The sequence below is a fragment of the Stigmatopora argus genome, chromosome 21, assembly GCF_051989625.1.
Source record: "Stigmatopora argus isolate UIUO_Sarg chromosome 21, RoL_Sarg_1.0, whole genome shotgun sequence".
Lineage (NCBI taxonomy): Eukaryota > Metazoa > Chordata > Actinopteri > Syngnathiformes > Syngnathidae > Stigmatopora > Stigmatopora argus.
In genome coordinates, this window is record NC_135407.1 from 1,840,072 (window position 1) to 1,867,499 (window position 27,428).

At 47.1% G+C, this 27,428-nt stretch overlaps 3 protein-coding genes across 4 annotated transcripts; 2 read left to right on the forward strand and 1 right to left on the reverse strand.

Annotated features, from left to right (window-relative positions):
- Positions 1 to 5,222: 5,222 nt before the first annotated feature.
- On the reverse strand, positions 5,223 to 25,898 carry ndufb9 (NADH:ubiquinone oxidoreductase subunit B9). The gene is made up of 7 exons (XM_077589916.1): positions 25,760 to 25,898; positions 23,458 to 23,506; positions 14,314 to 14,485; positions 7,241 to 7,458; positions 6,347 to 6,539; positions 6,156 to 6,269; positions 5,223 to 5,441 (listed from the first exon to the last, which is right to left on the reverse strand). The coding sequence occupies exons 4-7, from the start codon at positions 7,327 to 7,329 to the stop codon at positions 5,310 to 5,312; spliced, it is 528 nt and encodes a 175-aa protein (XP_077446042.1). The 5' UTR covers positions 7,330 to 7,458; positions 14,314 to 14,485; positions 23,458 to 23,506; positions 25,760 to 25,898; the 3' UTR covers positions 5,223 to 5,309.
- On the forward strand, positions 7,629 to 10,438 carry tatdn1 (TatD DNase domain containing 1). 2 transcript variants are annotated; one of them, XM_077589909.1, is made up of 12 exons: positions 7,629 to 7,753; positions 8,116 to 8,181; positions 8,252 to 8,301; positions 8,750 to 8,813; positions 8,895 to 9,041; positions 9,117 to 9,159; positions 9,486 to 9,571; positions 9,644 to 9,684; positions 9,749 to 9,825; positions 9,898 to 9,968; positions 10,034 to 10,160; positions 10,277 to 10,438. In XM_077589909.1, exons 1-12 carry the CDS (start codon positions 7,690 to 7,692, stop codon positions 10,377 to 10,379), a joined length of 939 nt encoding a protein of 312 aa, XP_077446035.1. In that variant the 5' UTR covers positions 7,629 to 7,689; the 3' UTR covers positions 10,380 to 10,438. The 2 variants fall into 2 exon arrangements, with proteins under 2 accessions (XP_077446035.1, XP_077446036.1); XM_077589910.1 differs by lacking the exons at positions 7,629 to 7,753; positions 8,116 to 8,181; positions 8,252 to 8,301; positions 8,750 to 8,813 and adding an exon at positions 9,333 to 9,394 and having other exon boundaries at positions 8,899 to 9,159.
- plekho1a (pleckstrin homology domain containing, family O member 1a) lies at positions 13,221 to 21,821 on the forward strand. The gene is made up of 10 exons (XM_077589899.1): positions 13,221 to 13,446; positions 14,321 to 14,470; positions 16,469 to 16,609; positions 18,089 to 18,193; positions 18,928 to 19,026; positions 19,103 to 19,387; positions 19,447 to 19,544; positions 20,053 to 20,209; positions 20,717 to 20,829; positions 20,896 to 21,821. The coding sequence occupies exons 1-10, from the start codon at positions 13,420 to 13,422 to the stop codon at positions 21,419 to 21,421; spliced, it is 1,701 nt and encodes a 566-aa protein (XP_077446025.1). The 5' UTR covers positions 13,221 to 13,419; the 3' UTR covers positions 21,422 to 21,821.
- Positions 25,899 to 27,428: the final 1,530 nt, after the last annotated feature.

The following is a 27,428-nucleotide window of genomic DNA, read 5'->3' on the forward strand; positions in this document are numbered from 1 at the left end:
CGACCACCACCTGGACCACCACCAGGACCACCAATACCACCACCTGGACCCCCACCTGGACCACCACCAGGACCACCACGACCACCACCTGGACCACCACCACGACCACCACCTGGACCACCACCAGGACCACCAAGACCACCACCTGGACCACCACCTGGACCACCACCTGGACCACCACGACCACCACCTGGAACACCAGGACCACCACGACCACCACCTGGAACACCAGGACCACCACGACCACCACCTGGACCACCACCTGGAACACCAGGACCACCCCGACCACCACCTGGACCACCAATACCACCACCTGGACCACCACCAGGACCACCAAGACCACCACCTGGACCACCACCAGGACCACCAAGACCACCACCTGGACCACCACCAGGACCACCACCTGGACCACCACGACCACCACCTGGACCACCACCTGGAACACCAGGACCACCACCTGGACCACCACCAGGACCACCACCTGGACCACCAAGACCACCACCTGGACCACCACCTGGACCACCACGACCACCACCTGGACCACCACCTGGAACACCAGGACCACCTGGACCACCACCAGGACCACCAATACCACCACCTGGACCACCACCAAGACCACCACCTGGACCACCACCAGGACCACCAAGACCACCACCTGGACCACCACCAGGACCACCACCTGGACCACCACGACCACCACCTGGACCCCCACCTGGAACACCAGGACCACCACCTGGACCACCACCTGGACCACCACCAGGACCACCACCTGGACCACCAAGACCACCACCTGGACCACCACGACCACCACCTGGACCACCACCTGGAACACCAGGACCACCACGACCACCACCTGGACCACCACCTGGAACACCACGACCACCACCTGGACCACCACCTGGAACACCAGGACCACCACCACGACCACCACCTGGACCACCACCTGGAACACCACGACCACCACCTGGACCACCACCTGGAACACCACGACCACCACCTGGAACACCACGACCACCACCTGGACCACCACCTGGAACACCACGACCACCACCTGGAACACCACGACCACCACCTGGAACACCACGACCACCACCTGGACCACCACCTGGACCACCACCTGGAACACCACGACCACCACCTGGACCACCACCTGGAACACCACGACCACCACCTGGACCACCACCGGCCACTCCAGCGGCCACCCCGGCCACTCCAGCGGCCACCCCGGCCACCCCGGCCACCCCGGCCACACCAGCGGCCACACCAGCGGCCACACCAGCGGCCACCCCGGCCACTCCAGCGGCCACCCCGGCCACTCCAGCGGCCACCCCGGCAACTCCAGCGGCCACCCCGGCAACTCCAGCGGCCACCCCGGCCACTCCAGCGGCCACCCCGGCCACTCCAGCGGCCACCCCGGCCACTCCAGCGGCCACCCCGGCAACTCCAGCGGCCACCCCGGCAACTCCAGCGGCCACCCCGGCAACTCCAGCGGCCACCCCGGCAACTCCAGCGGCCACCCCGGCAACTCCAGCGGCCACCCCGGCAACTCCAGCGGCCACCCCGGCAACTCCAGCGGCCACCCCGGCAACTCCAGCGGCCACCCCGGCAACTCCAGCGGCCACCCCGGCAACTCCAGCGGCCACCCCGGCAACTCCAGCGGCCACCCCGGCAACTCCAGCGGCCACCCCGGCCACTCCAGCGGCCACCCCGGCAACTCCAGCGGCCACCCCGGCAACTCCAGCGGCCACCCCGGCAACTCCAGCGGCCACCCCGGCAACTCCAGCGGCCACCCCGGCAACTCCAGCGGCCACCCCGGCAACTCCAGCGGCCACCCCGGCCACTCCAGCGGCCACTCCAGTGGCCACCCCGGCAACTCCAGCGGCCACCCCGGCCACTCCAGCGGCCACCCCGGCCACTCCAGCGGCCACACCAGCGGCCACACCAGCGGCCACACCAGCGGCCACCCCAGCGGCCACCCCGGCCACACCAGCGGCCACCCCGGCCACCCCGGCCACACCAGCGGCCACCCCGGCCACACCAGCGGCCACCCCGGCCACCCCGGCCACATCAGCGGCCACCCCGGCCACACCAGCGGCCACCCCGGCCACACCAGCGGCCACCCCGGCCACACCAGCGGCCACCCCGGCCACCCCGGCCACACCAGCGGCCACCCCGGCCACACCAGCGGCCACCCCGGCCACACCGGCCACACCAGCGGCCACCCCGGCCACACCAGCGGCCACCCCGGCCACACCGGCCACACCGGCCACACCAGCGGCCACCCCGGCCACCCCGGCAACTCCAGCGGCCACCCCGGCCACTCCAGCGGCCACTCCAGCGGCCACTCCAGCGGCCACCCCGGCCACTCCAGCGGCCACCCCGGCCACCCCGGCAGCCACCCCGGCAACTCCAGCGGCCACCCCGGCCACACCAGCGGCCACCCCGGCCACCCCGGCAACTCCAGCGGCCACCCCAGCGGCCACCCCGGCCACTCCAGCGGCCACCCCGGCCACTCCAGCGGCCACTCCAGTGGCCACCCCGGCAACTCCAGCGGCCACCCCGGCCACTCCAGCGGCCACCCCGGCCACTCCAGCGGCCACCCCGGCCACTCCAGCGGCCACCCCGGCCACTCCATCTGCCACCCCGGCCACTCCAGCGGCCACCCCGGCCACTCCGGCCACACCAGCGGCCACCCCGGCAACTCCAGCGGCCACCCCGGCCACCCCGGCAACTCCAGCAGCCACCCCGGCCACTCCAGCGGCCACTCCAGCGGCCACCCCGGCCACTCCAGCGGCCACCCCGGCCACTCCAGCGGCCACCCCGGCAACTCCAGCGGCCACCCCGGCAACTCCAGCGGCCACCCCGGCCACTCCAGCGGCCACCCCGGCCACTCCAGCGGCCACCCCGGCAACTCCAGCGGCCACCCCAGCAACTCCAGCGGCCACCCCGGCCACTCCAGCGGCCACCCCGGCAACTCCAGCGGCCACCCCGGCCACTCCAGCGGCCACCCCGGCCACTCCAGCGGCCACTCCAGTGGCCACCCCGGCAACTCCAGCGGCCACCCCGGCCACTCCAGCGGCCACCCCGGCCACACCAGCGGCCACCCCGGCCACCCCGGCCACTCCAGCGGCCACCCCGGCCACTCCGGCCACACCAGCGGCCACCCCGGCCACACCAGCGGCCACCCCGGCCACACCAGCGGCCACCCCGGCCACACCAGCGGCCACCCCGGCCACACCAGCGGCCACCCCGGCCACTCCAGCGGCCACCCCGGCCACTCCAGCGGCCACCCCGGCCACTCCGGCCACACCAGCGGCCACCCCGGCCACCCCGGCAACTCCAGCGGCCACCCCGGCCACTCCAGCGGCCACCCCGGCCACTCCAGCGGCCACCCCGGCCACTCCAGCGGCCACCCCGGCCACTCCAGCGGCCACCCCGGCCACTCCAGCGGCCACCCCGGCAACTCCAGCGGCCACCCCGGCAACTCCAGCGGCCACCCCGGCCACTCCAGCGGCCACCCCGGCCACTCCAGCGGCCACTCCAGTGGCCACCCCGGCAACTCCAGCGGCCACCCCGGCAACTCCAGCGGCCACCCCGGCCACTCCAGCGGCCACCCCGGCCACTCCAGCGGCCACCCCGGCCACTCCAGCGGCCACCCCGGCCACTCCGGCCACACCAGCGGCCACCCCGGCAACTCCAGCGGCCACCCCGGCAACTCCAGCGGCCACCCCGGCAACTCCAGCGGCCACCCCGGCCACTCCAGCGGCCACCCCGGCAACTCCAGCGGCCACCCCGGCCACTCCAGCGGCCACCCCGGCCACTCCAGCGGCCACCCCGGCCACTCCAGCGGCCACCCCGGCCACTCCAGCGGCCACCCCGGCCACTCCAGCGGCCACCCCGGCAACTCCAGCGGTCACCCCGGCAACTCCAGCGGCCACCCCGGCAACTCCAGCGGCCACCCCGGCCACTCCAGTGGTCACACCGGGAACTGGACCCACACCCCATACAACATTTACAACCTTTTCAACAACTCATACAACTAAAACAACAGTTGTTAAACCTACCTGCCCACCTGGGTCAAAACACCAACAACAATGCATAGACCACCATCGAGACCTCATACGCTACCACTTGGGCAAAATAAGCCATCATCTGAAGCATCTGGGTGAGCACATTGACCCTCCGTATCAATGCCACCTGGACTACATTGACTTCCTGCTAAACAAGATAGGCAAACGCCTGAATGCCTTCTGTCACCAGCATTGAGACTAGACCACATCTGGGAAATTTCGGAGTACACAAATTCAGATGTTTGACTCGGTCACTACATGCTAATGTCTTTGTCATTCCTTCTGCCAGACGGCCTTTGGTGTCAGGACCTCTCTTCATTCTTTCAATAATTCAATCCATGTATTCATTCATTTATACATCCAGCTGGGTAGTGGTTCGCTCATTTCTGCAGTAACATGTATTTGTCTAAATAAAAAATAGTCAATGTTTTCAATCAACTTGTGAAATGCTCTTTGATTTTTACAACCATGTTTCCGAAATCTAAACAACAACTTCAACGCAGCTCAGTTATGGTTGCTTGAATCTTCATCTATTGTGAAACCTTCTCTTTTCAGGCCCAGGGGTCGGAAACGCTCTTCCCCAATAAGATCCAGTGGAAATCAGGCTAAATCCCAGTAACTGTTTCACTATTTAGATGTAGCATCATCCAGAATGACATTGTCACAATGCTTAGATTTTGGACACCTCCTTTACATCCGATTTTGGTCAACAACTTATAACATATCTTCCAATTTATATTCATCAAAACTGACCAAAAATGGTTTAGAATGGCTGCAATGTTCTCTACATGTATGAGGTCGATGGAGAAACTGTTAAGTCATAATAAATAAAAAAAACACAACAAAAACACCCACGTTTCCTGAAGACAACATGATTTGGCAACACTTTGATAGGCTGTATCGAGTTTGCATGTTCTGTGTGGGTTTCCTCCGGGTGCTCCGGTTTCCTCCCCCATTCCAAAAACATAGGCTGATTGGACACTCTAAATTGCCTGTGAGCGTGATTGGCTGTCTGCCTCCTCGTGCCCTGCGATTTGCTGGCCACCACTCGGATAGGCGCCAGTACCCCCCGCGACCCTTGAGGATAAAGCAGTTCAGAAAATGAATGAATAAATTGGTATGAATGTATGAGGAGTAAAAAAAAAGAAGGGATTTCTTCTTCACATCTTTATTTACTTGGTAGGAAGGCGAGGCATAAGTCACGCTTGTCACGACGGTCATGTGACGTAAGCGAAGCGTTCATGTGGGGCGCTCCCTGGAGCGGGTGACGTACTGCCACCACAGAGGCGGCAGGTCCCCCTCATTTCGGGCCGGGGGGAGCGCTTCCGTCTTGGGTCCATCGGCTGGCGTCAACGCCTGCAGCTGGGCCACCTGTCCGGCCGCAACGATGGCCACTTTAAGTACTACATTTCGGCTTTTAAGTACGGTTGATGAAAGCCATGAAAAACGATGATGATTGGCGGCAACTAATTCCGGATGTACTCGGTGTAAACGCAATCGAGGTGGTCCTATCCTCGTGTAGACTCGTGACCTCATCTACTTGCAAGAAAATGTTTGCAAGTGCATTTGTTGAAATGCGTAGTTTATGAAATTTAGATCACGTTGTTGGACATAATGCACTGAATTCAGTTGTTTTTTTTTTGGTGCTCCAGTCTTGGTTGGTATAACGGAAAAAAATGTTTAGCTTGTTGAAAAATGAATAATTTACATATAAGCAATTTGCTTACAGAGAAGAATGTCAACCAGCAGCATTTTTTTTAAATTTCAATTAACGTCACTTTTGCCGTTTAAACTAAGATTTTTTTTCAAACTCAGAACCTTTATTTAACTAAACACAAACAAGTTTTTTTTTGTACTTGACTACAGTTGTCATTAAATATTTTTGGGCGGAATTAGTCATTCATTTTGTTTATGTTTACTTAAAAGAACCTATTATTGTTGATTATTATTAAATTGTGACGGTAATTGCAAAAAAAAGGGCCATTTAGCCAATTAATCGTCCGATTAGTCGATAAGGTAAATAACCGTTGGCTGCAGCTCTAGTTTTAAAATCGATTGATTCAGAATGAACTGGAAGTTCCGCACCTCTTTATCCCAGCTGAGCTCCCTCAGCCTCTTCCACTGCTCCCTTTTAGCGAAGTAGTCGGGGTAGGCGGCTTTCTCGGACGGGTGCCAGTACTCCAGGAGCCACTCCGGGGCCTAGCGGCACCAAAATAAAAATGAGACCATCTGTTCTCGACACTCATTTGAAGCAAATATATTTCAACGGGGCTAACCTTGTAGCATTCGTAGCGCTCGTAGGAGGTCCCGCCGGGCGAGTCGGGGAAGATGTAGGGTTGCGGGTGCTGCTTTTCCCAGAACTCTTCTTCGCCGGCCTTCAGCAGCCGGGTGGCCTTTACCATGTCTTTCTCGCTCTTTTGTTCATCAAAACGGGCTCGCAGCAGGCACGCGTAGAAGCGGTACTTGTCCCTAGATGAGCAAAAACAACATTCATCACCAAATTTCATTTACAACACTTTTCGTATTAATTCTTACAGTAAATCCATGGTGACATTCTGCTATTGGTCAATTCAAAGCATTTTATTTAGTTGAAATACATATCCGTTTGACTATATGTTAGGCTAGCATTACATGTCATAATTGAATGGAAATGGCCTGAAATATACGTTTTGTGTTTCTTCTTTTACACAAACATTAAAGACAATAATTCAAATATGTAAGACAAAAATATTCGGTAAAAGTAGTAGTCAAGCCATTAATGTTTAAAGGATAGTTGTCACGCTTGTACATGATTGTTATTGCCTATATATATGATAGTAATCACATTTTTACATATGAATCGTGTTATTACACGAAAATTATTTATTTATTGTTAAAACCACGTCACTATTAATAATCTACTTGCTTACAAATTAACCTATGAAAAGTGGAGGTTTTTTTCTGTCAACTTTAATTCAAATTCTGACAATAATTTGACATGATCAATTATTATTGGAAAAAGAAAAATAATAAGCAGTAAAACACAGTTACATTTACATACTTATTATTGGCCTTTCCTATGAGATTATTCGTCTAATAAGAGTTAATAATAAACAAGGTTCTTTACTTGAGCTGCAGGTGACCCGGTTAGCCGTTAGCTTAGCCGTCTGCTAACGCTAAATATACCTTACCGAAAGATGCACCAGGACTCGAGATGTCTCAGCGACTTCTTGTAGAGACGCAGCACTTTCTGCTGGTGGCTGAGATACGCAGAGGCCATCGTTGACCTTGCGTTAAATCGCTATCGTTTGTTTTGTTTGTCTTTCTTCTTTCCTTTCGTGTCACCTTAGTCGGACACCGCGCAAAGCATCCTGGGACATGGTAGTGTCACTCTCCTTTCGCCGTAATCCTGAAAAACAATGCGGGCGTTGATTTTTTTCAGAATACATTTATCACATCAGAACTTAATAACGTTTGCATAATAACATTATAATATGAATTACATGAATCAAGTTTGCCAGAGTAAGTCTGCATGTTCAATAAAGTCAAGTTTGGTTGACGTTTGAGTAGTGCTGGCGTTTCTTTTGTAGGACTTACGTTGACACCAAATGACAATTTGACAATCACAAAATATACCCGGATGAAACTGCACATTGGTTTTACTTTTTTCTCTCTCTCAACAATGGCCCGACACAAATTCATCGGTAAGACATTAATCTAATCAAAAAACAATATTCTGATGGTGTCAGCAGTCGTTCACTTAACCTGCCTGCTGGTTTATACACGTAGCTAATAAGAGCTTCTGGTAGAAATTGGAAAAAATTAAAACAATCAAAATACAATTACTAAATAGTGCACTGATTCATGGCGGCCATATTGGTAGGGGCAACATTCCCATCAAATGCAATGCATGAAAATGATCATTCGCTGCGAACCCCACCCCTAGATAAAATGGATTGAACGTCTATTGTAGTCAATGGCAGCCAATTGGTTACGGTAGAAAAAAAGGACCTTTAGCTGGCGAAAATGAACAAAATGTTTTGTTTTTTTGTTGTCCACCGATCAGACATTGGCGTCAATCTGACCGACCCAGTTTTCCGTGGGCTTTCCAGAGGAAAACGCAGGCATCAAGGTCAGCCGTTCCATCACCTCTTGTTTCCAACTTTTGTCTGACCTTTTGACCCCTGTTGCCCCACCCCCAGATGATTTCCATGACGTAATCGACAGAGCTGTCCACGTGGGCGTCGAAAAGGTGTTTTTGCGTCCAAATAAACTTTTCATAACTAATATTTTTTGTTGGGTATTTCGAATTGGTCAATAGTCCGAATTGACAAATCAACAATCAAAATAGATGATCAAATTGCTAGTGGATTAATCGTTATATAGATATTATTTACAGAAAAAATGGAGCCTCTTTTCCATATTCATATTAAATTTGACTTTTTTTAATGAACAAAAGAGAACAAAACAATTCATATTCACCTATTATATTCAAAATATATTTAATTTAAAAAATATGTATATTTTAAATTGAAAACTATTCTTTACATTAGATTTTGATACATTTTCAAAATGAAAACAAAAAAATCTTTTTAAAACGTAAACATTTTTAAAAAAAATAACTGAATTGTAAAAAGCCAAACACAAAATATTCAATTTATATTTAGAAAAATAATAATTTAAAAATTGGTTGTGCGCAGTTTATGATCACAGGAGGAAGCCTGCAAGACAGCGAGGACGCCGTCCGTCTAGCCAACAGTAGAGGTAACCAACCGTAAGAACCACTTCCCCATATTTTTTGGAGGGGCAGGTTCTGATGACCGGGTGGTTCTCACCCGCACGCAGATGACTTCTACTGCACGGTGGGCTGCCACCCGACCCGCTGTGGCCAATTTGAGGAGGGCGACGGCGCCGTCGACTATCTGGCCCGCCTACGGCGTCTGGTCAAAGACAACCCGACCAAAGTGGTCGCTGTGGGAGAGTGCGGACTAGGCCAGTCCAAGTCGCCGAACTGTCTATCCGCACCTTGGACGTCAAAGAGTTAAATTTGCTTTGTCATCTTGATAGATTTTGACCGGTTGGAATTTTGCCCCAAGGAAACTCAACTCAAGTAAGTTCAGAAATATTACAAAATAGCATTTTCAAAATATTATTTAGAATATTTCTTTTATGTACAGTCGTAACTCTCCTTACAAAATCAATTGGTTCCAGAACTTTTTCCGTAACTTGGATTTTTCGTAAGTAGATTAGTACTTTATATGTAAATTCTTGTCATTCGTACAGGACATTAGGAAATGCATTTACCTTTTGGGGGATTTCGTAATTTGGATCTTTTGTAAGTAGAGGTACGACTGTACTTGAATTAACTCAAATAGAGTACCGTATTTTCCGGACTATAAGTCGCGAACCCAACTGAGTTTGACATCTCTTTTCTAGATATTTTGAGAAGCAGTTTGATCTGGCCGAGGAAACCAAGCTCCCCATGTTCCTGCACTGCCGAAACTCCCATCGAGAATTTGTGGGTGAGTCAGATTTCCATTCTCAGACTTCTGGTCCAGTCTGCAGTCATCTCACGTAGTCGTCTTTGGTTTCAGACATCATGAAAAGAAACCGAGACAGATGCGTGGGAGGTGTAGTAAGTCAAGTCTTAGTGAGTGAGGTCTTCGGTCTCTGCGTACCAAGTTAATCCACTTTCCCAGGTTCACTCGTTCGACGGGACAGCGGAGGAAGCCGCCGCCCTCGTCGATCTGGACCTCTACATCGGGATCAACGGCTGGTGAGAAGCGAGGACAGAAAAATAAGACTATTGAGTCCCAGATAACTAAAGTAACTAGAGGTTTTCTTCCAGTTCCCTTAAAACTGAAGCCAACGTGGAAGCCATGAAGCAAATTCCCACCGATAGACTGATGATTGAAACGGGTGAGCGGTCTCGAGCGGACCACGTCGCCGACAACCCGCCTTGACGACATCCTCCGGCCCGCCAGATGCGCCGTGGTGCGGCGTCAAGAGCACGCACGCCGGATTCAAGTACATCAAGACCACCTTTCCCACGAAGAAGAAGTGGGAGGCTGGCCATTGTTTGAAGGACAGGAATGAACCTTGTCATATCATGTGAGTCAACTCATCGTCTCGTAGACGTCCAATCCATTTTGAGTGGGAGGGGCCAAATGAATGTTCTCTCAGATGGGTTCCTCACGCAATTCTTTCCAAAATGTTGCCCCGCACAGACAGATTCTGGAGTTGATGGCCGCCGCGAGGGAGGAGGACCCCCGGGAGCTTTCGGAAAACATCTACCGTAACACCAGCAAGGTTTTCTTCCCCGCCAAATGAGCCCGAATGATTCTTTTTCAGAATGAGATCTAATAAAAATCAATATTTTGGTGCCTGAACATACGTTTAGTCGCTTTTTGGGTGGGATTTTTCAATTAATTAAAGACCTAGAGCAAAAATTATGTTCAAGTAATAATGGAGAATAGGGAGACCTGTTATCATCCCACGTACATTTTTGCATACCTGTCAACCTCTGCCGATAACTGCCCTTATAAATGATTATGATTCCCCTTACAAACCCCCCAAAAACCTTACAAACACCGTACGACGAGTCGTACGGTGTTTGTAAGGTTTTTGGGGGGTTTGTAAGGGGAATCATAATCATTTATAAGGGCAATTATCGGCAGAGGTTGACAGGTATGTTTTTGGGATAACTGTCGCCTCGACAATACAGCCAAACTATGAAACAACTTTTTAATTTTCAATTTCATAACATTCTTGCCTGGTCTCCCAAATGGATCTTCGACTTTTTGCTTTGCCGTTGGGGGGGGCTTCAGATTGGAGCGTGTTGGTCTATAGTCGAAATAACCGCAACTTGACTTGAGGCTTATAGTAGTCCAGAAAGTGCTAATCACACATTTTTTTTAATTTATCAGAAACCAAAAGCAAAATTATACGTTCAAGCACTAATGGTAAAATGGAGAAAAAAAACAGGGGGAAATAGGCATCTGTTATCGTAACGAGTTTCTTGGATAACTATAGCCTGATGAACACAACAGAATTGCTCCCGAGTAAAAATTCCAGGCCCAGCAAGGTATGAAAAAATTGCAGTTTTCCATCTTTCGCCCTTTCCAAGCTTTCCTTTTTGCCCCTGTTGGGTTTTTTTAGTAAATATTGTTGCTTGGACCTCCCAAGGTTTCCTTGTTTGGGTTTCTTCTCGCAATTTAGGGGCTTCAGATCGGAATGTTTGGAAATTGTTAGTCAACCGTGGGCATGCGAAGCCTTTAGAAATGGACGCGATTTGACGTGACACATAGTCCAGAACGCGGTGTCACGGCGCCATTTTTTTTTGGGGGGGGGTGGGCAGGGTCCTAAGACAGGGTGACGCCGATCCCGAAGCCGAAGACGGCGCAGAGCGTCATGGCCAGAGGCAGGGAGATTCCCCAGCAGGTGTCTCGGAGCTTCTTCCTGCCGGCCACGCAGGCGACGCTCTTGTGGGCGCCGGCGCGGACGTTGGCGTGCTCCGCCACCGCCTTGAGGCGGTCGGAGAGCGTGCAGAGGTTTCCTCGGACCTCCTCCCACTCCTGCCGGAGGTTGGCCACGCTCTGCGCTTCCTGCCGGAGCCTTCTGGACTCCTGACGGAAGACCCTCATGTCCCGTTGCAGAGTGCTCAGCAAGTCTTGGCGGAGGGTCTCAAAGTCCCTCTGGGTCTGCTCGCGGATCTCCTGCCGCAGGACGTCGGCCGCCGGCAGGCCCCTCTGCATCTCCTGCCGGATGCTCTTGGCCTCCAGGCGGGCCGTCTTCAGGTCTCGCTGCGCCTGGCCCACGGCGCCGTGAACTTCTTGCCTGAGGCCGTCGATGTCTCGCTGGCTCTGGGCGGCCACCTCTTGGATCACCTTGCGCAGGAGCTCCATCTCCGTCGCCTGGTCCGGGATAGCCGGGGCTTCCATGCCGCCTTCCGTCGGCTCTTAAAGGAGCGGCGCCGCTCTCCGGGCGCACTGTTGGAAAGCCCGCTAGCGCTTTTCCCAGCTGTGGAGCGTCTCTTTTCCAAAGGGCGCCGGCGCCTTTCTTGCACCGCGTCACCAGGGGAGGCGCCGATGATGAGCGGCTGTGCGATGTCGTATCAAAGACGCGGCGGCGGTGGCGGCGGCGGCGCCTAGGCCCGCCCTGATTGCCGTTTTTTCGAGCTCGTTCCAGGTGGAGGTTGGTGAGAATTATCCAAGCCAGAAAAAATCTTAAGGTAACTTAAGCACCACGTCAAGTTATTTTTGTCGTTCTGGTTTTATTCGGAGGACCGGATCGGTACTTAACTCATGTTTTCATGGTCTAGACGTCCATTCTATTGAGACAGACTAGTCAAAATGGATTGGATTTCCTGTTTAAAGGGGTGTCTATCCTAGTCAATGGCAAGCTAAGAGCTAATAGAAAATATTCTCTCAATAATTTTTACCTTTCCACATTAAAAGTTTATTTTTCACATTGTAATGTAGTTCCGATTGTTTCAAATGTTAAGAAGTCATTGTCTTTTCATTTTAAACCTAGTTTCTTTTTCCCCTCCAAACATTTATTTATTTCAAATGAAAATGCAAATATGCTGTTTTTCTATATATTTTTTAAAATATATTTTTCTATTTTAAAATGTATTCACAAGATTTAAGTTTGTTTAAGTTTTGGATTTCATTATTGACAAAGGAAAAAAAAACTAATTTTTTTGCTTATGTGCGAAAAGTGGGAGAGGGCAGTAAAACATTTTATTGATATGTAAACTTTACATAAATTTAATTGGAGGGGAAAAAAGGCAATATATGTGACTTAATTGCCCTATTTTATCACTCAGTTTAACTCAATGGCTAACATTGAAAACCTCGTTTCAATTCACAGCAGCAGCACGAAAAGAGCGTTTATTGCCCCTACCAACATGGCCCCAGAATGGCGGCCATTTTAGTCGGGGCAACGTTCCCCTGAAAATCGGTGCAATGACCCTAAAATGAAGTCATAAATCGCTTATTCCTTGACAGATTCTTTAAAAATTAGTTTTTTAACACCATCAAATGATCTCCCATTGACACTGACATTGTCCAATCCATTTAAAGTCAGAGAAGACAGCGCAAATTAGATTAGCCGTCTATCACCCTTTTTTAAAACCTACACTTACATGTTTTCACCACCAGATGACGCCATTCCTCGCACTAGGAAACTAGGTTACAGTGCGCGCGCACGCCGAGGGGGAGCATCTGCCCGCACTCACGCACGCGCGCGCGCGTCGAGGGAGGAGGAGGAGGAGGAGGACGCCAACGTCGCAGCTTCCCTCCCGTTAGACAGATAGACAACAGAGCAAGCGGGAGAAGAAGCAGAAGAAGAACGCAGGAGCCGAGCGAGCATGAAGAAGAGCAAGCAGGCAGGACCGGTAGGAAGACGCTCACGCACACATTTTTGCACGTTTGTCTCCTGCGTGAAAATGCGAAGGAGGGCGTGCATGACAAAAGCTGGGTCGGGGCGCCGCAGTCAGGTTTGGCGCTGCAGGGGGGAAGAAGCTAGCAACGACCACCGCACCTGAACATGACATCAAGCTCCATCACACGTTCTTCATGTAGAAGTTGAGCACTTTTGCCTTGTTTGGTGGGCGCCGCCAAATTGTCATAATTTTGGTTCTCATCGGATTGCACTTGCCATGGTCGTCAGAATTTTTATTCAATATTTTTGTTCTGTGTATGGGTTTTGCCATCGTTTAGTTCTGCATATGATTTTGGTGTTTTTATTTTTCGTTTATTGCGCCATTTTCTTTTATCTGCTCGTGCATTCTGCATGTTGAATCAATTTCATTCTTTTTATTTTCTTGCACTCGACCTTTTGAAATGTATTTTTTTTTGTAATTTTATGCATTCCATCTATTTTCATATTTTATTTTCTGGTTTGCGTTTTTTTTCATTTATTTTAGTTTTTGTGTAGGTAGAGTTGCTATTTTTTATTTTTTTATTTCTCATGTTTATTTTCCATTCTAAAGCAATGCAGCCTTCCCACATCAATTTATATGCTTTTCTCTGCTTTTTTTCTATTTATCATTTTTACTTTAGATTTTTAATTTTAGTTTTTTTCTCATGTTTACTTTCTGTCCTTAAGCAATGCGATCTTCTCACATCAATTTTTCTCCTTTTTTCTATTTATCCTTTTAGTATTTTCATACATTCCATATTTTGGTCCTCTATTTTTTATATATATATATATATATATACTGTACATTAATGATCCTTCTTTTCCCCCACATGTACGGTACCTGTCAGGGCCCTCAGGACCCGTCCCATCCGGGCCCGCCGCAGCCGGACAAACTGGGATGGCTGAGGAAGTTCTGCGGCCGCGGGATCTTCAGGGAACTCTGGAGGAGTCGCTACGTGGTCCTCAGAGGACAACACTTGTTCATATCCGAAAAAGAGGTCAGCAAAACGCACCTGCACACAAAAAGGTTTATTTATTGACAGCGCTAGATGTCCAATCTATTTGGGGAAGCTAGCAGTGATTGACTTTTGACTGCTAAAAATGTTGACTTTGACTGCTAAAGATGTTAAATGCGGGGCAAAGCTTGGGAGGCGGCAGGGGGTGTGGCCGCAGTATGTGAGCATGGAGGGGGTGTGGTTTGGCAAGTTTGGTTCAAAAACAAATGTACAGTAATCCCTCGAATATCACGGTTAATGTAGACCAGACATGGCCGCGATAATAGAAAAATCGCCAAGTAGGTTCAACCTATTACGAGTTTCAGCGTGGATTTTCACATTTTTATTAACTTAAAAAAAAAGAATTTTTAAATCATTAATAGTGGAAAAAAATTACAAAGTAGTGAATTCGTAATAAGTGATGTGATAATCGAGGGATTACTGTAGGATGATGTTCAGAGTTATAATAGTATTTAAATAATACAATATCAGATTTTTTTTTATCATTTTCAAGAAGGAAATGCATTTAAGCACATTTTTTGATATATTTTACTATCTTTTAAGAATAAACAATAAATTATTTAACATCTATATACACATACATACATATATATACACATGTATACATGTACATACATATATACACATACATGTACATACATATATACACATATACATATATACTCATAATATATATGTATGTATGTATATATATATATATATATATATATATATGTATGTATGTATATATATGTATGTGTATACATATATACATATATATACATATACATGTATATGTATATATATATGTATGTATATATATATACATACATATATATGTATTGACTTTTTTCCAAAGTATACTAAAAAAACAAAATAGACACTCATATGTAAAATATTTTCATGGTACATATATTATCACTCTTCCACGATGCTATTTTAGCATTAGCTTCTCGCGAGAGCTATCAGTCCGTTTCCCTTCAAACCGTGTTTACTTCCACTGTTTACTTGCCTGTATTGCCATGTTGTGTACTACAAAACATATTTTATTACTGTTAACATTTTTGTACATCTGGAATATTTAATTGCTTTACAGCCCTAAAATTAACAAGTTACAATGCATATATTTAAAAAACCCAATCTTGTTCACCCATTTCCAAACCTCTGAAAATTCCCTAACAACCCCCCACATAAAAACTAAAAAATACCACATTAAAATGAATAAAAACAAACTCATGTTAGTCCCAATCAGCATTAATGTTCTTTTTTTTTGCCCTATATATAGGATTAATAACATGCAACATATACAACATCAATTACACACTCGCACACATTAGTCGGCGCGCATCGATGCATATTTACATCCACCCTGGGCGCACGCGGCGTCCGGAATGGCGGCCGGGAGACACGACACGTGCCAGCGAATCAAAGATCACGTGACCCCAGTGCCTGTTGCTGACCCCCCGCGCACACATGACCACCCACTGACGCAAATACACACGTACACAAACGCACAATTCCACCCGCAAAAGCTTAACCTTATCTTTCTTCCCATAAAAAAAAGCCTAAGTTAGCTTGCGTGAGGTCTTTTTTGATGCTTATCCGACATGAGAAAACTCACGGCACCCCCAAAAGCTAAAGTAGAGCTACTGAAATAATCATGACGGAACATTGTTGCGCATAACGAGAGGCAGAGGCTGCAAAAATAGGAGCTTTTTTTTTGGACCAATCACGTGAAAGGAGAGCGGTTGATGATGTAATGGGTCATGAGCGCAAACATTTATTGACTTTTTTTTGTACCAGAGACTTCTTACGTAATATAATAGTCGCCGTTTTTGCTTGGGAGTCAAGTTAGCGAGTCGGTTGGAGCGATTGGCTGGCGGGGACGGGGATAGACGCCCCCTCCGTTTGGACCGGGGGGTCTGGAGGGGACGTTTGTCACCGTCGATGAAGCTCACGTTTGACAGTGTGGCGTTCCTTTTTTTTTTTTTTGCGGGACAGGTGAAGGATGAGCGCAAGGCGGGAGAGGTTTTGGACCTGGCCGACTACGAGCGCTCGGAAGAGTTGAGGAAGGCCAAAAGTCGAAGCAAGAAGAACCACAGTCGCTTCACGCTCGTCAGATGTCGACGGCCCGGCAACACGGTTAGTTTGACATCACTAGATCAAATTAAAAATCAATCCATTTAGTGTCAATTGGAGAAGTGACGTCTGATTTTTCAAAGTAAAAATCTGTTGTTTGGTAAGACTCGAAGCTCATGATTAATTTTTGTGGGCCACGAAAAATGGATGCGGCAGGCCGGATCTGGCCCTCAGCCCACAGGTTTGACACCTGTAAGGTAATTTGCTCCTAAAAATAAAATCAATAAATTTGAATTAAAATAGAAATGCTGGTTACAATAGTAGAAAATAATGACTGTTATTTTGTAGATGATTTTAAAATGAATCAATTGCATTTTAAATAAATACAAGTTTAATTGTTATTTACGTAATTTAAGTGTAAATGAATGATATTTTAAGTGAAATAAAACAAGTACAGTCTTCCCTTGATTATCGCAAATTCACTTCTTCGCGATTTTTTTCTGCTATTAATTATTTAAAAAAAATATATTATAGATACAATTATAAGAATTATTAAGTTCATAAAAATGTGAAAATCCGCGCTGAAACTCGTAAGCAGAAGCCACTCTTGCTATTAGGAAGAAGAAAAAAAGGTAGTTATAATAGGGGTGACCCTACTTTGCGATTTTTCAATTATTCGAGGATTACTGTACATATTTGTCATTTTGTGGGCCACGAAAAAATGATATGGTAAACCACACGTTGCCACCGGCAACATATTTGACATATTAGCTAGCTAGTCCCTAAAATCAAATCACTATACTCTTAAAATGTTGATGATTTGGAATTTTTCCAGTCAATAATTTCAAGATATTTTCAGGAAGTACACCTTACCGACAATGAAGAAGTACTTTTGCATATTTTCAGGAAGTAGTCCATTTCAGATCATCTAAAAAACATGCTATTAAATGCCAAAGGAAGTGACTTTAAAATGATATGACAACATATTTTGGACACAATTCCAAAATGAGCTAGCATACTATTCTTTTGTTGCTAGCTAGCTAAGCTAAACATCAATTCCGGTTGTGACATCACAACCAGAATTTCTGAAGAAAGTGGGCCTTTTGTGGTGTATAGTTTGAAGTGATATAACTAGGAAATTGTAAAGGACATCTTGTTTTGATAGTTTGGTAGGAGCTTGAAAAATTTGGGTGCGATGACGATGCGGCCGTGAGGATTTAGCCCCACTTGGTTGGCTGGCGCCGCTGCAAAAGCTTCCAGGGGAATCTTTGGCGTGTTTTTTCCGCGCGTCGGCGTCCTACGAGAGACTTTGTCCCCGCCTGACACTCGCCGCTTCCTCATTGGGTGGGACGGGACGCCCACTCGTGCTCGGAAGCCGTCATTGGCTTGGGCCCCGTAAAAAGATTTAATCCACGGAATCCCATTAGAGTGTCACGGGACGAGTCGGAGCGGAATAATCTGCTGGCGTTCGTGTTAGCGCGCGGCTTTATTTTCATGTCGTCTTGAAGCGTCTGGCGTGCTTTGTCGCTTTTCTCCTCGCAGGTTCCCAACCTTCTTTTCCTGGCCGTCAGTCCCGAGGAGAAAGAATCGTGGATCAACGCGCTCAACGTCGCCATCGTCAAGGCCAAAAACAGAGTTTTGGACCAGGTGATGCATGCCAAATTTGCACCAGTCCCCCCCAAAAGGTCAATGTCATAAACCACCAAATGTCAGCATCAACGTCAATATCACAAAAAGACGAGCATTTAATGCCGATCGTTCCATTTTAAAATGAATTGGACATTTGTTAGCGTCGATGGAAGGCAACGAATTAAGAGTAAATACGTATTCTCTATATTTTTTTTCATTCGTTTTCTGAACCGCTTTATCCTCAGTAGGGTCGCGGGGGGTGCTGGAGCCTATCCCAGCTGAATTCATAATCTGGCCAGCCGATCGCACACATTTTTGCAAGGTGGGACGAAAGCGGAGTACCTGGAGAAAACCCACGTAGGCCCGGGGGAGAACATGCAAACGCCACGCAGGTGGACCGACCTGGATTCGAACCCAGGACCCCAGAGCTGTGAGGCTGACATGCTAACCACTCAACCCGCCGGGCCGCCCTATGATACTTTTAAACCGTTTTTGTTAACTAAATATTTTGTGGTCTTCTCAAAAGTTAAAAAAAATACAGAGTAAATTAAGTAAACAAAAACAAAGCAATACATTTTGAAATGATTTTTTATTAAGGATTTTAAATTTCAATGCTATTCTATTATTTATTAACTTCAAGACTTCTGAGGACTGGCAAGTCGAAAACAGGACAACGATAGGATGGAAAAGGACGTCTATTGCCGTCAATGGCGGTCAATGGGTGTCTTCACTTGAACACACGCTTGTTTCAGGTGACCGTGGACGAGGTGGTCTTGGTGCATCCGACCAGAGACCGAGCCAAGATCCCGCAAGGACGCCGCCTCCCCACCCGAGGACACCTCATTACCGTGGTAAGGATTGGACGCCCACTTGCGACAAACCCGTCGCCGGGAGGACGATCAAAACGCTAAGCTAAGTTTTCGCTAGGCTTCCTCGTCCTGCCACGGCGCCCTCACCCTGGACCTGGTGGCCGAGGAGGAAGCCTTCCCCTCGGGGTGTGCCTCCTGGGAGAACGTGTTCGGTGACGACTCCTTCGGGCGGGGGGACTTCGCCCAGGGGCGACGTCAACGCTCGGGGACGGACGCGTCCAAATTGCGCGTCCGGACCGAGGAGCCCGTCAAGACGGGGAGTCTGCCCAGAGGGAGCGAGCGCTCCTGGGGGAAATATTCCCACCTTGAAAGCTCCATGGTCCACAAGAACCAGCAGCTGCAGGTGAGGAGTCCCAAGGCGGTCGTGGACAAGTACTCGCGTCAACTTTCCGGTCCTTTTAGGTCCTCCAAAACCAGTCCAGAACTCCTCAACCCGGGAAAAAAAGCAACGTGGCAAGTCGGAACCGCTGCGCCTCCATGGATGAAGTCCTCTCCTCCAGGTAGAAAGAGGGCCTCTTGGAAAAAAAACCTCCCTACTTTATTTTTCTCCAAGATGGTGCTATAACATAGGTCTCAAACATGTGGTCAGGGGGCCAATTGAGGTCCCTGGAACAATATTTTGCGGTCCCCTCTTTGAAATCAAAGTAAATTCTAAAAGTAGCTTTTGCAAAAAGGAAGTTTCAAAAGTATTCTAAATTCATCAAATAATTAATAATAAAAAATAAAAATTTAAAATCTATAAGAAATTCTGAAAAAAAAAACTAAATTTTGTAGTGTAAAACACTCCCTGTTTTTGTTGTTTTTTTAACCAATTATAGAGCCTTTTTGAAATACCAAGGGTCTCAAACTCGTGGTCTCGGGGCTCAAATATTTTGTGGCCCCTATTTGTAATCAAACTAGTAACCTTTGGCTTGTGCTTATTTTTCTGTGAGCAATATTTTTATTTTTTTAATGTCAAAATTTAAAAATGGAACAAGAACCCTGCTCCAGATTGACCTATCTTGTCAGGCCGGCAATGATTCGCTCCGAGTTGCGTTGGGCTCTCAACCGTCGCCCGACAGACGAAGAAGGCGGAGCCTCGGTGCAGCCCGTCGGTCAACTCCAGAGTCTAATCGCGCAGAAAATGCAACGGGCGCAGGAACTTCTGGAGGAACTACGACTGCAGGTCACCACTCTTACATTCTAGTAACTATTGAAACACCTATTGACGGCCATCGACGTCAATGGCAGCCATTGAGTTCCAAAGCAAACTACAGTGAGAAAACAATGTAGCCTAGCAAAACCGCATTTAGAAAAAAAGCTAATTTTACATGTGGATAAAGCATACCTGTCAACCTCTGCCGATAACTGCCCTTATAAATGATTATGATTCCCCTTACAAACCCCCCAAAAACCTTACAATCGTACGGTGTTTGTAAGGTTTTTGGGGGGTTTGTAAGGGATTGAATCATAATCATTTATAAGGGCAGTTATCGGCAGAGGTTGACAGGTATGATAAAGGATCGTTGCTAGCTCTATTCTGGACCTCAATGTTAATTCGTGAAAACGCAGATTAGTAAACGGTAGTAAGGTTGCCAGTTTTTCTTCTTAGTTCGGGTTTTGACAGTGGTCGGGATTGGACGCCCACTTGGCAACAAAACTGCATTGAATCAACGTGGATATTTTCCCATAGGAGCTTCAGAAGGCCAAAGCCGAGCGTGAAAGAGGAGGAGCCTCATCGTTCGGAAAGGGGGTGGAGTCTCCTTGCCTGCATCGCCTAATGAGCGGGGACTCTCCGCAAACCAGGTGCGACGCGAGTACGCCCGACTCCTTCCTGGTTGGCTCGGAGTTTGAGCCAGTGTTTTCTCTCAGGTCGTCGTCGCCTCGCAGCCGTGGCGGCGACTCCCCCGGGGTCCGACTGAAAGACTCCCCGCGGTCGAGGGGTCGCGACTCTCCGCGCTCCAAAGGCCGGAAGAATCGCTCGCGCGACGCCGATTCCCCTCGGACCCGAAGCTCTCGCCCGTCCCCGCGCCGCAAAACCCGGGAGGCTCCCTCGGAGGCGTGTCATCCGCCGGAGGTTCCGCGGGCGGCGGACTCGCCCGCCCGGTCCTCGCCCGGCGGCGGCGACGTTCCCTCGCCGGACGGCGCCGTCCAAGACGGGAATAAGGAAGAAGAGGTGGTGGAGAAGCGACGGGCGGAGGCGGAGCGACTCCTGGTGGAGGCCATGTGTTCTTGGCAGGAGGCGCGAGAAGTTCTGCAGGAGGTGAAGGAACTGCAGAGTCACACGCTGCGACGCCAGCGCAGGAGAACCTACGAGAAGATGAGCGTCGGCGGCGGTTCGCCCGACGAGGTCCGCGGGGCGGCCACGTCGCCCGAGGATGGCTCGGACTCGCCCTGATGCAGACTTGACCTTCTGGGCAATGAATTCCGCCTGGCGGGGTGGCGTTTTCTTCCACCGACGACAATCGTGGCGATTTGACTTGGCTGCATGGGGGAATTGCACCCGTCTCCAAGGGATACGGAATAATAGGACTACTCCACCTCACTCATTGGACAGCACACAAGTTAGTCAGATGTCACCCAATGCCATCCGACTCAGTTAATGTGGCTGCTTGTACAACTCCACCTCACGCTTTTCACTGTGACTCGCTTTACTCTGGCTCATCGTAATTTGAATCATTGGACGAAATCTCCAATGTAGCCCCAATTGATACAAAGTGACTTATTTTGACTCCACATCATTCATTTGATTCCTAGTCATTCAGTGTGACACCATTAAACCACATGATTCATTTGGACTCGACATGACTCTTCCAACACATTTGAAATGACTCATTTGACCCACATTAAACCATACACGACTCCTCTACGGCACTCGAATTGACTCATTTTGTCTCCACGTCACTAAGTCAGACTCCACTTGCTGCCATTTATCTCCACATGATTTGTATTGACTCCACATCTGACTCCAGCATCATACCCTCTAAGACTCATTGTGACTCCACATAAGTCGATGTAACTCCACATGACTGATTTTGAAGCCACATTAGATCCCAAATGACTCCTCCACTGCACTCAACATGACTCATTTCATCTCCATGTCTGCCATTTCACATCGCACCATTTACTGTTACATCATTTGATTTGTTTTAACTCCGCCTCCGACTACAAAATGAATTCACCCCTCACCCGTCAGTATAACTCCAGATGAGTGATTTTGAATCCACATTATACCATGACTCATTTTTACTACATGTCACACAACCTGACTGCACGACATTTTCAGCGTCATTCCATTTAACTCCACATGATTTGTTTTGACTCCACATATGACTCCAGTGCAATCAAAATGACTCGTTTTGAATTCAGATCAGATTTGTTTTGACTCCACATATGACTCCAGTGCAACCAAAATGACTCATTTTGACTTCAGATCACATAGTCTGACCTCAGGTCCTATTCAGCATCATTCCATTTAATTCCACACGTTTCGTTTTGACTCCACATATGACTCCACCGTACTGTACTCCATGACTCAATATGGCTAAATATGAATACATTACGCTTCTTGGTGGATTCCAAGCGGCCGTGGTCCCGACTGTTCCTCAGGAATTTCCCACTCTTCCAGGCACAATTTTCAAGTCCCCTTCTCCTACCAGCATGAACGTCAGCAGGAGAAGATGCTGCGTTGTCACTTTTTGACACCTTTGATAACATTTTTTTTTTCAAAAGTGACTCACCCGAGAACAGGAAGCGCTTTTGCTTGCGGCTTCCTGTGTCACGGTTGCCCTGGCACGGCTTTATCAGACGAGCAGCAATAATAAGCGACAACTTGTACAATCTCAAGTCGCCGAGCACATTTTGGCTCTTCCAAAGATGATGTCATGAGCAATAATGTCCTTGAAAGAAAATGATGTTGTCAAATGTTGAAACTTGAACTTTTGTCACGATTTTTATGGGAGTGAACTGCAATAAGGGGAGTAAAAAAAATGTAACTCTTTCAATCCTTTTGATGATGATGAACGGCAAATCAGGGATTTTAAAGCTGTGGCACTGTTGCTCTTTATATGATTTTCAATGAGTTCATCACTAGTGGACGTCTAATCCATTTGAATTGGGATGTTGGCAGCGAGTGAACCAGCATTCATTCGCTGCCAGCCTCCCACTTCAAATGGATTAGATATAGATAGAAAGCAATGAGTTAATGTTTATATTAAAAAAAAATGCCAGCATATTATGACTTTGCAATGTCAATGTTATTAGTTGTGTTGCTTTGGGATGATGTTTTTTTTAAGGACTAATGTTTTTCCTGATATTGTCAGTGCTGCAATGCTAATTTTTGTTGTTTTATTTTGACACAGAAGCCTCGATGGAATTTCTTGTTTCTGTTAGTCACTAAAAAAATAACACAAATATACAAAAATATGTACTTGCCTGCCTTTTGTGGAAGCAGCCTCTGACTCTGGCGGAGTTTTAGGGCACCCTGAAAGAAAAAAGATTGCACGGTTAACAGTATGAAGGGGTAAGCTTTTGAAATTTGATTTATTTGAAAAAAAGTCAAACGATGACATTAAGTGTTGTAATATTACGCAACTTTATCTTGTATGCATGGATGCAGCATGGCTAAGTTGACACGCCACTAACATACTAAAGTATGTAGTAGTAGTAGTAGTAGTGGTAGTAACATTAGTAGTAGTAGTAGTGGTAGTAACATTAGTAGTAGTAGTAGTGGTAGTAACATTAGTAGTAGTAGTGGTAGTAACAGTAGTAGTAGTAGTGGTAGTAACATTAGTAGTAGTAGTAGTAGTGGTAGTAACATTAGTAATAGTAGTAGTAACATTAGTAGTAGTGGTAGTAACATTAGTTGTAGTAGTAGTTGTAGTAGTTGTAGTAACATTAGCAGTAGTGGTAGTAACATTAGTAGTAGTAGTAGTGGTAGTAACAGTAGTATTAGTAGTAGTGATAGTAACATTAGTAGTAGTAGTAACACTAGTAGTAGTAACAGTTGTAGTAGAAGTAGTAGTAGTAACAGTTGTAGTAGTAGTAGTAGTGGTAGTAACATTAGTAGTAGTAGTAACACTAGTAGTAGTAACAGTTGTAGTAGAAGTAGTAGTAGTAACAGTTGTAGTAGTAGTAGTAGAAGTAGTAGTAGTAGTGTAGTACATACTAAGTTGTCATTTACGTGAAATAAGTCGTAATGTCACGGGAAAAAAAGTTATAAAAGCAGTAAAAACACTAAAACTAAACACTATATTTTCACATTCTGAAACTAGTTTTAAAATACAACCTCGAGATGCACAATCTTTTATTTCAACGAGGTGATCGTGACGTTCCAACTTTTCTCTCCTGATGTTCCGACTTTCTCATAACATCTCCACTTTTTTTTCTCAATAATCTTAAAACATTCTTCTAACACAATTTTCCTTACAACATTGCGACCCATACCTTAAATGTCCTAATATGACAAATTTAATTTCCGTTCAGTTCCATTCTTTTTTTTCTTCATTTCGTGGCCCTAATACGCCGTCACAATTGACAACCACTTAAACACTTCCTGTTTTGTTTTCTTTGAAAATGTTCCATTTCCCGTTTGGACGAAAGCAGTGCAAAAAAGCGAACAAGGTGACGCCCGCGCGGGCGACCTGAAAGAACATTAGCGTCTAGCCAGCCACGTTGACAGTTAGCGCGCGCGCACACGCGCTTGCGCTTGCGCGCGGGAGCTCAGGTCAGTGAGCCGCAATAAAGCGCAGATGTAGGCCAGGCGAGCAGAAACAACATTGCTCCATTACACCTCCGACACGCTCGCCATTACGCATTCATGTATGCACATTTCTTTATGACTCATTTAGAGACGCGTGCGCGCGTTTTGCCGCCATCGCCATCTCGTTCGTGCCGTCGTCAGTCTCTCAGCTGCCGTCAATCGCCGAATGATCACAGGTAGGCTTCGGGAAATAATACATGATCAAAATGTCATTTGTGGAGAAATATACTGGCAATAGAGGCCTTGTTCTTTCATGGTGTTAATGTTAGACATACTGACAACCTTTCTTGCATTTATTAATGTCAATCCCTGTAGATTTTCAGTCATTTCGTATTCATTTTGGGGGATTTTCACAACCTTGTTAACTGACCGGCTGCCGTTCCTCCCAGGAGGATGGATTTGGACGTCTGGTGGCAGCCAGGTGATTTAATACTCTGTCCAGATGGATTATTATTATTATAATAACAACTTTTCTCATTTCAAGTAGGAGGGAGAGATTGAAAACGTTAAATATTCATTACTCTGACGGACCGGCACCAGGTGGCTCGCGGACCGCTACCGGTCCACGGACCGGTGGTTGAAGACCACTGGTATAGACCATAGCTACTACTGTGCTGTTAACTTAAAATGAGTTCTTCACAGTCGAAATGTGCTTCTAAATGTGGAATCTAGGTTTGTTTGAAGACCATTTCAAGACTATTTTAGTGTTTAAAATGACAGTTTCAAGCCTGTGTTAGGGTTTCAACATTTTTGGGGGGTGGAGGCCAACAAAAAAAATGAGTTTATAAATCTGCATCTTTCCCAGTGCTAGCGTGCTCGCTAACGATGTTGTTCAGTCAAATCAAAAAGTGTTTTAATTATTTACGCTTGTGTGTCATCATCACATCTTTTATTTACGCACACAGACAGGCCGAGCTTAATGAGAGAGAACATACTGTAGTAGAAGGAAAAAAAAATTATAAAAAAAACACTGACCTGGAACATGGAGGTGCGCGTCCACGCGTCCGCGCGTGCGCGGTGTGACTCAAAGCCCTGCAGCTTGTCCAAAAACGTCAACTTGCCTCATTTTTTTCCTCTTTTTTCTCTTTTTCCCCTTTTCCGCGTGTTAGCAACATGGCTAAAAATACTTCCTGGTTATCGGCGCGATGACGTCATTAACAAACCAGATGTTCGTTTACCTTGATTACGGTACCACAGTCAGGTGTGTGTTTGTGTGCCAGAATAAAACTATTTTTTTAGGTTAATCTGGAAAAAATAGACCACGCACACATACACGAAAACAACAGTATTAATAATAATTCAATTGTTAATTCATTTGTTCCATATTGTTCTTCATTTATCTTAAGGTGACGTCACGTCAAATGTTTACGAATTGGTCATCTCAAATCCAATTGAGTTGGCGTTAGGAATAAAGTCGATATCGCCATCTGCTGGACGATTTAGGCAGTGCTAATCTATTGGAAAATAAGCCAATTTAAGAATTGATGTAAAATTATGAGTTAACATAAAAGGTATTTAAACACTTGGATTGTTGCTTAAGAAAAGAAAAAACATTTTAAGTTCAACTAAATGACTTTATTGTATTTTCTATCAGACCTGAAGAGCATAAAAACGTATGTACACAAATATTCCATAGTTTTGTCATAAATGATTAAAAGCGGCACACACACAAACGCAGGCACACATTTTGACGCCAGTGACAAAATAAAATAAGAACTTGTTTTATGACAAATTAAAAGTTGACCAATCAAACAAAATGGCGCTTACTTGGAAAATATTGCTTCTTAATTCTTCTCAAAACGGGCTCAAATGTTCCCTGTGGCTTTTTCCCTTGTCCCATAATGCTTTGCTGCGACCTTATTGGAATATTTAACCACGTCACATGATTGAAAAAATGTCACCATGCGTTAAAAAAAAAAAACCTACAACAAAACACAAACACACAAAGGAATAGAGGAGCTTCATTCTAAAAAAATGTGGGCGGGGCCTGGAGAGTCACATGACCTTGGGGGCAAAAAACAGGTAGATCCACAAACACAAGGAGTCCAGCAGGGGACGCTCTCACACACGCCGACTTTGGTTTGTGGTGAAAAGAAAAAGCCAACTTTTGCGTTGAAAAAGTTTTTTTTTGTCTGTTTGTTGGTTAAAACAACATGTCCTTTCAAAAATTATCGAGGCGCGAGATCCCGCTGGGTTGGACGACCTGGAGAATAGTCCGGAAGAGCTGCCATCTTGTATGTGGCAACGTCAAGGGATTCGGAAGGCGGGTTGCAAAACGGACAGAATTGCAAAAGTTGTCGTGAAAACCAATCGGAAGATTTTCAAGTTGGCTTTCCAAAAGGGAATTCAATTATTACATTTGATCAATTTTCGGGGCCCAATCCTCAGTTATTTGCTGAAAAACTATTGGCTGCTCTGATCATGTGATTCAAGCGAGTTGAGGAGCTTTGATGGAGAAATCGCTTGAAAAATTTAAAAACAATTTGGTGGGATTTTTATGAAATTTCATAGGATTTAAGATTTTTGGATATATTTTTAAAAAGTGCAAATTTATAAAAGTCTACATGGCCGCTTTGAAAAGAGGTGAATCAGTTAAAGTTAAGTTCTGTTAGAATTTGAGATTTTAAAACATTAAGATCATTTT

Bases quoted from the DNA above. Each gene is read 5' to 3' on its own strand.
- ndufb9 (XM_077589916.1), bottom strand. From the start codon at position 7,329: ATGGCCTCTGCGTATCTCAGCCACCAGCAGAAAGTGCTGCGTCTCTAC. The intron at 6,540-7,240 runs GTAAGGTATATT...TTGCTCATCTAG, and splicing joins GAGTCCTGGTGCATCTTTCG to GGACAAGTACCGCTTCTACG. The intron at 5,442-6,155 runs GTGCGGAACTTC...GCGGCCGGACAG, and splicing joins AGCTCAGCTGGGATAAAGAG to GTGGCCCAGCTGCAGGCGTT.
- tatdn1 (XM_077589909.1), top strand. From the start codon at position 7,690: ATGAAACTGCACATTGGTTTTACTTTTTTCTCTCTCTCAACAATGGCC. The intron at 8,814-8,894 runs GTAACCAACCGT...ACCCGCACGCAG, and splicing joins CCGTCTAGCCAACAGTAGAG to ATGACTTCTACTGCACGGTG. The intron at 9,685-9,748 runs GTAAGTCAAGTC...CCACTTTCCCAG, and splicing joins ACAGATGCGTGGGAGGTGTA to GTTCACTCGTTCGACGGGAC.
- plekho1a (XM_077589899.1), top strand. From the start codon at position 13,420: ATGAAGAAGAGCAAGCAGGCAGGACCG. The intron at 18,194-18,927 runs GTGATGCATGCC...CGCTTGTTTCAG, and splicing joins AAAACAGAGTTTTGGACCAG to GTGACCGTGGACGAGGTGGT. The intron at 19,545-20,052 runs GTAGAAAGAGGG...CTATCTTGTCAG, and splicing joins GATGAAGTCCTCTCCTCCAG to GCCGGCAATGATTCGCTCCG.